The sequence below is a fragment of the Nicotiana sylvestris genome, chromosome 8, assembly GCF_000393655.2.
Source record: "Nicotiana sylvestris chromosome 8, ASM39365v2, whole genome shotgun sequence".
Lineage (NCBI taxonomy): Eukaryota > Viridiplantae > Streptophyta > Magnoliopsida > Solanales > Solanaceae > Nicotiana > Nicotiana sylvestris.
Genome location: NC_091064.1, coordinates 170,566,293 through 170,575,780, shown reverse-complemented (window position 1 = coordinate 170,575,780; position 9,488 = coordinate 170,566,293). Strand labels below are relative to the sequence as shown.

The window sequence follows — 9,488 nt, the reverse complement described above, 5'->3', positions numbered from 1 at the left end:
TTTTTCCTCCAAATTGGTGCCTAGTGTCACTTCACTCTTCACCCACCACCACCAGATCTGAAAATTGGTATTCCCCAATAAATTTATAAAAAAAATAATATGGGGGCAGATTAATAATTAAACACAAATATAAAAATAGCACCTTGTGTAAAGACAGCGTATCCTCAATCTCAACAACCCATTACCACCACCCACTTTTTGTTCATCTCATGAAAAACCATAAATAAACATCAGATTTCATACACAAAGGAGAGCCTACCCTTATATATATAGTGAAAAACCAAAGCTTAAAACTTTGTATACTTTTCTTTTATCTTTCATCCCTTTTAGGGGGTGTTCAAATCTTGAAAACCAAGATTAGTTTCTTCTTTTTTTGGGGCCAAGAAAATGGAGCGTGCTAGAAAATTGGCAAACAGGGCAATTCTGAAACGTTTGGTTTCAGACTCAAAACAGAGCCGTGCCAATGAAATCCCATCATCTGCAGCATTATACAGACCTTCAAGGTATGTTTCTTCATTATCACCTTACACATTTCAGGCTAGAAATGGTAACAATATGTTGCATGGAAAAGTTGGGAATTTCAATAGGCAACAACAACATGTTAGATCAATATCTGTTGAGGCATTGAAGCCAAGTGATACTTTCCCAAGGCGACACAACTCAGCCACCCCACAAGAACAAACCCAAATGGCTGAGTTTTGTGGGTTTTCAAGCCTTGATTCCCTTATTGATGCCACTGTCCCTCAATCTATCCGTATTGAATCCATGAAGTTTTCTAAGTTTGATGAGGGATTAACTGAGGCACAAATGATTGACCACATGTCAAAATTAGCTTCAATGAATAAGGTTTTCAAGTCATATATTGGGATGGGATATTATAACACTTTTGTACCACCTGTTATTTTGAGGAATATTATGGAGAATCCTGCTTGGTATACTCAGTATACTCCTTATCAGGCTGAGATTTCGCAGGGACGTCTCGAGTCCCTGCTGAATTATCAGACCATGATTACAGATCTTACTGGTTTGCCAATGTCCAATGCATCTTTACTAGATGAAGGGACCGCGGCAGCTGAGGCTATGGCCATGTGTAATAATATTTTCAAGGGGAAAAAGAAAACTTTCCTTATTGCTAGCAATTGTCACCCTCAGACTATCGATATTTGTAAGACTAGAGCTGATGGATTTGGGATTAAGGTAGAGACTGTTGATCTTAAGGACATTGATTATAAATCTGGTGATGTTTGTGGGGTATTAGTTCAGTATCCGGGAACTGAAGGTGAAATCTTGGACTATGGGGAGTTTATTAAGAATGCACATGCTCATGGAGTGAAGGTTGTTATGGCATCGGATCTTTTGGCATTGACAATGTTGAAACCTCCTGGTGAATTTGGAGCAGATATTGTTGTTGGTTCTGCTCAGAGGTTTGGAGTGCCTATGGGTTATGGAGGCCCTCATGCGGCTTTCTTGGCAACTTCTCAAGAATACAAGAGAATGATGCCCGGAAGAATCATTGGTGTCAGTGTTGATTCTTCAGGGAAACCTGCTCTGCGTATGGCAATGCAAACCAGGGAACAGCACATCCGCAGAGACAAGGCTACAAGCAACATTTGTACAGCACAGGTACTGACTGAACTAATGTTTCATCAACTGTTTCAAAAAATATGTATGCCATACCGATATTTATCCTCCTAGATTCTCTGTTATGCAACATTCTTATAATGTATTAGTAAGAATTTTAAGCGGTTTGAAAAATGTTTACTTTTCTGCTTGTATGCGATGTGTTGTATAGACATGAGCGGTAGGGAGTAACAAGAAACAACTAACTAGTTTGTTTTTCTTGCAAGAAAGTATCTGTCTCTCATTTGTGCATTGGAATGCTCTGATGCACACGCTATGCTACTTATTTTCTTGCAGTGGTTTATGATATTGTACATTTCTTATGTAGGCCTTGCTTGCGAACATGGCTGCCATGTATGCAGTCTATCATGGACCGGAGGGGCTAAAAACCATTGCCCAACGTGTTCATGGTCTTGCCGGAACACTTGCTGCTGGGCTCAAAAAGCTAGGAACGGTAGAAGTTCAGGATCTTCCATTCTTTGACACTGTGAAGGTTAAGTGTGCTGATGCAAAAGCAATTGCTGATGTTGCTTACAAGAATGAAATTAACTTGAGGGTTGTGGACAGCAATACTGTAAGTCTAGCTAGTTTTTCTTGTTTCTGTTTTCAAACTTATAGATAGTCCTAAATTTATGTTATAATTAAGTAAAACTGCATTTTTTTTCCAGATAACTGTAGCTTTTGATGAAACTACTACCTTAGAAGATGTGGACAATCTGTTTAAAGTTTTTGCCTTGGGAAAGCCGGTGAGTATCATTACTCCCCTATCCATGCTGCTGGTAGCAACTCAATGTCTACATAGTGTATTCTTATCTTTGATTCCGCTAATAGGTCACATTCACCGCTCAATCAATTGCACAAGAGGTCGAGAATCTGATTCCTTCTGGACTTGTAAGGGAGACTCCATATTTGACTCACCAAATATTCAACTCGTAAGGCCTCCTTCAATGGTTTTGACCATCTTTGTACTGTACTATTAGTGCTAGTTTAACTGTTACATTGGTGATTCAGGTACCATACTGAGCACGAGTTGCTAAGATACCTTCATAAGCTGCAATCAAAGGACCTTTCCTTGTGCCATAGCATGATTCCTTTGGGATCCTGCACAATGAAATTGAATGCCACAACAGAGATGATGCCAGTGACATGGCCTAACTTCACAAATATCCACCCTTTTGCGCCCACTGAACAGGCCGCTGGTTATCAGGTTGTTACTGCTTAGATGCATTGCTGTTTGTGCTAATTAAAATGCAGAAACAGAAGAACTAATCAAGACTGTTACATGCTTTCTTTTGCAGGAAATGTTCAAAGATTTGGGTGACCTATTGTGTACAATTACAGGTTTTGATTCCTTCTCCTTGCAGCCTAATGCTGGTGCTGCTGGAGAATATGCTGGGCTGATGGTTATTCTTGCCTATCATATGGTACTTGACACAATTTAAATGAATAGTTTGCTTTCGGCTTTGGTTGAGCTCTCTTAATACTTAGCTAGTACGTCAAGAGTAAGGTTCGCAATGGACTTAGTTAAGATTATATTTGTATAACCTCTTAATAGTCAAATGGCACGAAACTGCTTTGCTTGATTTTACTATTTTCTGCTTTCAAATACTAGGGAAATCACCTGATGAAACCCCATTCTTTGTGAAGATCTTGCTTCCATCTAGTTACTACTTGGCATCTACGATCCTTCATCTATCTAGTTACTACTTCGCATCTATTGTCCTTCATGTAGTTGTAGAAGACTAATAGAATTTTAATCATCCGAGGACACTTGATTTGCCATATAGGTATGCTAATGGCCATAGAATTGGAAGGTTAGCTTTTGGTGCTCCGACTCTTCTCCTTGTTTTCATCATTAGCTATTAATTCTCTATAAAGCTTGCTGCTAGTGTAACTGAATTTTGAGTTTTGCTGCAGGCGAGGGGTGACCATCACCGCAATGTGTGCATCATTCCTGTGTCTGCTCATGGAACAAATCCTGCAAGTGCTGCTATGTGTGGGATGAAAATTGTTGCTGTTGGAACTGATGCAAAAGGAAACATTAATATCGAAGAGTTGAGGAAGGCTGCTGAGGCAAATAAGGATAACCTTGCTGCTCTCATGGTAAATCATGTGCTACTACTTTCTGACACCTTTATGTATTATTTGTACTTCCTTAAATCTTATTATATAAATTTCAGGTTACATACCCATCAACACATGGAGTCTATGAGGAAGGAATCGATGAGATATGTAAGATAATCCATGACAATGGTGGTCAGGTGTACATGGATGGAGCTAACATGAATGCTCAGGTAATTACCTCATCTCAACTCCTAACATCATTTTAATTCTTGTAGATTTTACTTGTCATTGAGTCAGTTTAGTGGTAATACCATTATATCTATATAAATTTCTTTCTCAACAAATTATGTAGTCAGACCTGATATCTTAAGAGATGAGGTGATGTCTTTGGATTAGGCAACGAACCTCAAATTTCCTTCCTATCCTTTTCTTCTTCTTCTTTACTCCTGGATGATTTAAGTAGTTATCTCACATGATGCGTCAGATAGTGTTATGTGCTGTCTGCTCTGACTTTGGTGAAGTCATACTACGTCCTGTGTGGTTAAGTCTAAAGCTCTCTCTTTCTCTATCACTTACCTTGGTTAAAGGTTTTATGAGGAGCTTGGCTGTGATCAATAGAACTTTCTAGGCAATACCATATCTGCTTCTTTAACTTATTTATGCTACCTTTTTTCTATTGCTCCTCAATACATTATCAAAATTCAAGTTTTGACTCAGCTATTAACTATACGACTTTGTTGTTGGCTGGTTGCAAGTGATTTGTACAATTTGTTTCATTCATTGCTGTATTTTCTTCTTACAGGTAGGTCTTACAAGTCCCGGCTTTATCGGTGCTGATGTTTGTCATCTGAATCTACATAAGACATTCTGCATTCCTCATGGTGGAGGAGGTCCTGGAATGGGCCCCATTGGTGTGAAGAAGCACCTTGCACCATTTTTGCCATCACACCCTGTGGTATGTCCTCGATCAACATCAGTTACTTCACCACATAAAGCTCTCTTTGTCAATTCCTCGGCTTGGGATTTTTTTTATATCTTCCTAGTTTAGTTGTGAGCTTGGTAACTTAATCAGTGTGATTCTTCTGAAGGTTCCAACTGGAGGGATCCCATCCCCCGACAAGAGTGAGCCACTTGGTACTATTTCTGCTGCACCCTGGGGTTCAGCACTTATTTTGCCGATTTCATATACCTACATTGCAATGATGGGGTCTAAGGGACTTACAGATGCATCAAAGATAGCTATCCTGAATGCGAACTACATGGCTAAGCGTTTGGAGGTCTTTCTTCTTTTATTTCTCATTTTCTATTTGAGTTGAATTTTCTGCTTTTCTGTTTTCTCGGACATTGCTATGCCCGTCTTAATTCATCATAAGTGTCCAATTGAGTATTCTAACTCCGCTGATCATATTTTCTGCTTTTGATCAACAGAAGCATTACCCAGTTCTCTTCCGAGGTGTCAATGGAACATGTGCCCACGAGTTTATCATTGACCTGAGGGGCTTTAAGGTGTACTTCTTTGAATCATTTGCAATTCACTCTTTTTTTCTTTTCTTTTCTTTCTTTTTTTTTTTTTTTTTTTGCTTTTGTTGTTAGTGTACTAAATCTATTGGAGTCTTGGCCTTTCAGAGTACTGCTGGAATAGAACCTGAAGATGTTGCTAAACGTCTTATAGACTATGGATTCCATGGACCTACAATGTCTTGGCCAGTTCCTGGTACACTTATGATTGAACCTACTGAAAGTGAAAGCAAGGTATAAAATAAGGATGCATATTCATTGATACAGAAAAAAAGTCACTATTACACACAGTATAGTTTTACTTTGGTGGTCTGAAGTAGTTGTAAATCAATGCAGGCGGAACTAGACAGGTTTTGTGATGCACTCATCTCCATCAGAGAAGAAATCGCTCAGATTGAGAAAGGGAATGCTGATATTAACAACAATGTTCTTAAGGTAAATATGTGGTCTTTTTTTTTTCTTTTTGTAGATTAGTTTTAAACAAAAATGTTTTTTTTTGTACGGTTGCATAAATCAGGAGATATTAATCGGGACTTTGTGTTGCAGGGGGCTCCTCATCCACCATCAATGCTCATGGCAGATGCATGGGTGAAACCATATTCTCGGGAATATGCTGCATTCCCTGCTCCCTGGCTAAGGAATGCCAAATTCTGGCCAACTACAGGTCTTTATCATCTCTATATTACTCCAACTTTTGTCCTACAAACTTAACATTAGCTAAATTCTGAAGTATCTGACTTTTCTCCTATTAAGTGTTACATTTTGTTTACTAATAGGGGGTAGGGGAAGGGGAAAATGGGGAAGGGATTACAAGGTGGGGAATTGAACCATCACCAACAAAGTGAAAGTTCGGGTAGCCAACCTACTAAGATTCCCCTCCTATTAAGTGATACATTGAAATATAGAGGTAAAACATATACTTTTCAGCATTAGTGCTGAGTTTTATTTTACTGGTCAACACATTTTCGGAAGTTTCAAAATATACTAGCAATCAGTACTGAAATTATGCCCTAATATTTAAAGTCTTAACATCCAATCTATACCTACATGCTATGTTGCTCCTTCAAAATCTTTGCCTTACCAGTGTCAACACGACTTGGGTATGGTGTGGGTGATCCATACTGGACTAGGTCAACCTACCTTGGGTGCTTTGACCACATCTATGACCGAGAAGTATAGATTGATAGGTACTTGGTTTAATTTTTGGTTTCATTTCATATATATATATATATATATATATAATGAGAATGCTTTTCTGTTACACGAGATATCTTTTGAATAAAATATAGGTATTTATAAAGAATTAAATTTTATAAGTTTTAGTTCAATAGCTTTAATTAATCGAGATATATACCTTATATGTCGTAATATATACTTATTGGCCGTATCCTAACACCCATATCTGCACTAGGATCATACCCCTGAATCCTATTATGTGATGAAGAATCAACCTCTATATCTGCACTTGTGTCAGGATACCAACACCCGAGTCCGAGGAATATAGCCTACATGCACAACGTTTTCTTTTTTCCGTTATTGAATTCATAGGAACTTCATTTGAAGACTTGTCAGTTTTCAAGTAATCAACCTAGATAATCACGTCTTCTGGACTAATTAGCGGCCAAGGACATGTAGGGCACTTGCCCTCAACATGTCCTGTTACTATAAAACTGCCCTAAGAAACATCTTCAACTTATCTTGTGTACTTGAAATGAAAAATCTGTTTTATTGGCACATATTGGAGCTGTTGTCGTCATGAATGTAGTGAAACTGCTATAAACCTTGGAAAAGGAAATTCGCAAGTGCACATGAATAGAACCAATGTGATGATTGAGAAAAGCTCTATGAATCTGCTGAAATCTACTGTTCTTGCGTTTATTGCACTATAGATTGCAATACTGCCTTTTCTATGGTTTATAATTACCTAACTTTTCGTTTTTCCCTTGTCATATTTAGTAAGAGCTGCTATTATATCTTGATTTTGACAATAATTTTACTTGTGATTGTATTTACCAGCACGAGTGGACAATGTGTATGGAGATCGCAACCTCATCTGCACCCTTCTTCCAGTATCACAAATGGTGGAAGAAGAAGCTGCAGCAAATGCTTAAGCCTCAGTGTTCAGAAGTTCCTTTTTACAAAACATGAAATTACATCCTCTTCCCATCTTGTTGTACATACAAGTTTCATATTCATATACTTGATGGTAGCTGATGACTTTCATCTTCTTGCCATTTTGATGAATAGCTGCTACATTAACATGTGTTGATGATTCCAGCTCACTTGTTATAATTATCAATTCCGCTCTCCCTCTATCTTTCTTCCAATATGTCTCTTTCATGACCTGTGTTGCTCCTTCATTTGTCTTGACACACCTGTGCCTAATTGATGTGATGAGACTGTTGGTACATCGTGTGAAATGTCAAAATATACTAAAAATTAGCAAGCAAAAAAAATAAAATTGGTGTACCCGTATCAAATACTTTCACACAACGGAATCAGGTACATATCGGTGAACGAGCCAGGGAAAAGTTTCTTCTTTCTTTAGAGCCTGTTTGGAAAGTCACCTAGGAATTGGATTTGGATGTAATTGGGTGTAGTTACACAGTTTGGCATGTTTGTTTGGCCAAGTAATTACTTGGTTAGCATGGAATTGAGTGGGAATCGGTGGTAATTACACCTTGTAATTACAAGGTTGCTTTTTATTTTCTTTCCTTTTAATTTTTGTTTTAATTTATTTTCTTTATAACTTTTTTATTTCTATTATTTTAATTATTTTAATTTTATTTTTACTTTTAATTTCTTTTAAAATTTTAAAATATATTTTTCATTGTACATTATTTATCTTTTATTTCTTTTCCTTTACTTTTTGTTATTTCATGTAATTGCTTATATTTTATTTTTTATTTATTTTATTATTCTATTTTTTGAAACTACACCTCCTAATATTATAGATAATGAGTCATTGACAAACTTGTCATATAATGAGTGATGCAATTAAAGTGAAATTTCATTGTTAAATGTGGTTATAAACTTATGTTTCCTAATCTAAAGTTATAGTGGAAATTATTATTATGTTGGAATTTGACATATGCTAAACAATTTTTTTTTGGATTTTGAAATTGTGTTATATTTTATGGTTCCAATTTACTTGTTTTAGTAGTATTGGCTCACATTGCATGTTGTTCATTTTTTAATTAGAATTGATAGATCAATTTTGTCAAACATTTGAATAATGTTATGGCATTATATTTATAAATATTAATTTATTTATCGAATATGAATTCCATGATGTTCTTTCAAAAAAACATATATTTTTAGTTTTTGTAAGTATCTAAACTAAATATTATTAATTTAAAAAATATATAAAAATTATTTTTACAATATTGGTTATAAATATATGATTACGTATTAATGTATATTCACGAAAAATATACATCTTAAATACCAAATATAATATCATTTATACTTATAAAAATTTATAGGCATATATTTATTATATTAACTTTTAAGTTTTGATAATTACTTTATTTAAAATTTAATCTAACTGTGTAATTACACTTGTGCAATCAAATAGTAAACTTGTAATTACATTGTAATTACACTATGGCAAACAAAAAGGTCGTCGTAATTACACAACTGAATAATTACTAGGTTGTGTAATTATTACCCTAGTAAGGAATTCATTAGGTTTCTTCTCCTTGTTTGTCTGGTGTTGTGGCCGAACGCACACGACTTTTGGAGAAAAAAGAGTTGAAGAACCTCATATTTGACTATAGTGTAAAGCTTTTGGGTGACTACAAAAAATTAAACCATGCTTGGCCACAATATCTTTATTTAATATCAAGGAAAAGATAACAGGAAACGTTTTATCTTTTTGATTTTATTTTATAAAACATAGGGCTAAGTTGGGTTTAAATGGAGTGACAGGAACAATGAGAATTCATATAGTCATCTTAATTTATTTGTGATTAAGAAATAGTTACTTGGGCAAAATTGAATTTATAAAGTAAAAGGAAAGACGATATCTTAATGTATTTTTTCGAGTAGAAAAACAAGATTTAAGATAAGAAGTTGATCTGTATCATTTTTTAAGAACTGCCACAACATGTAGGTTATATTTGCAGAGAAATCTTTCACTATAGGAAGTTTGTAACATGTTGAGTTTGATGATCCTGATTCAAAGGTTTGGACTTGATCTTAAATTATGTGGCTCGAAGTTGAATTTTATTGATTTGTCACAGACACTATAATAGTCCTCAGGAACAATAGTTTTGAATTAAACT

At 35.7% G+C, this 9,488-nt stretch overlaps 1 protein-coding gene across 1 annotated transcript; it reads left to right on the top strand.

Annotated features, from left to right (window-relative positions):
• Positions 1 to 248: 248 nt before the first annotated feature.
• On the top strand, positions 249 to 7,517 carry LOC104243601 (glycine dehydrogenase (decarboxylating), mitochondrial). Its single transcript, XM_009798813.2, has 15 exons — positions 249 to 1,623; positions 1,949 to 2,194; positions 2,289 to 2,366; positions 2,452 to 2,552; positions 2,632 to 2,827; positions 2,919 to 3,044; positions 3,538 to 3,723; positions 3,801 to 3,914; positions 4,487 to 4,639; positions 4,773 to 4,961; positions 5,113 to 5,190; positions 5,311 to 5,436; positions 5,539 to 5,637; positions 5,749 to 5,866; positions 7,219 to 7,517. The coding sequence occupies exons 1-15, from the start codon at positions 388 to 390 to the stop codon at positions 7,311 to 7,313; spliced, it is 3,141 nt and encodes a 1,046-aa protein (XP_009797115.1). The 5' UTR covers positions 249 to 387; the 3' UTR covers positions 7,314 to 7,517.
• Positions 7,518 to 9,488: the final 1,971 nt, after the last annotated feature.

Bases quoted from the DNA above. Each gene is read 5' to 3' on its own strand.
- LOC104243601 (XM_009798813.2), top strand. From the start codon at position 388: ATGGAGCGTGCTAGAAAATTGGCAAACAGGGCAATTCTGAAACGTTTG. The intron at 3,915-4,486 runs GTAATTACCTCA...TTCTTCTTACAG, and splicing joins GAGCTAACATGAATGCTCAG to GTAGGTCTTACAAGTCCCGG. The intron at 4,640-4,772 runs GTATGTCCTCGA...ATTCTTCTGAAG, and splicing joins TTTTGCCATCACACCCTGTG to GTTCCAACTGGAGGGATCCC.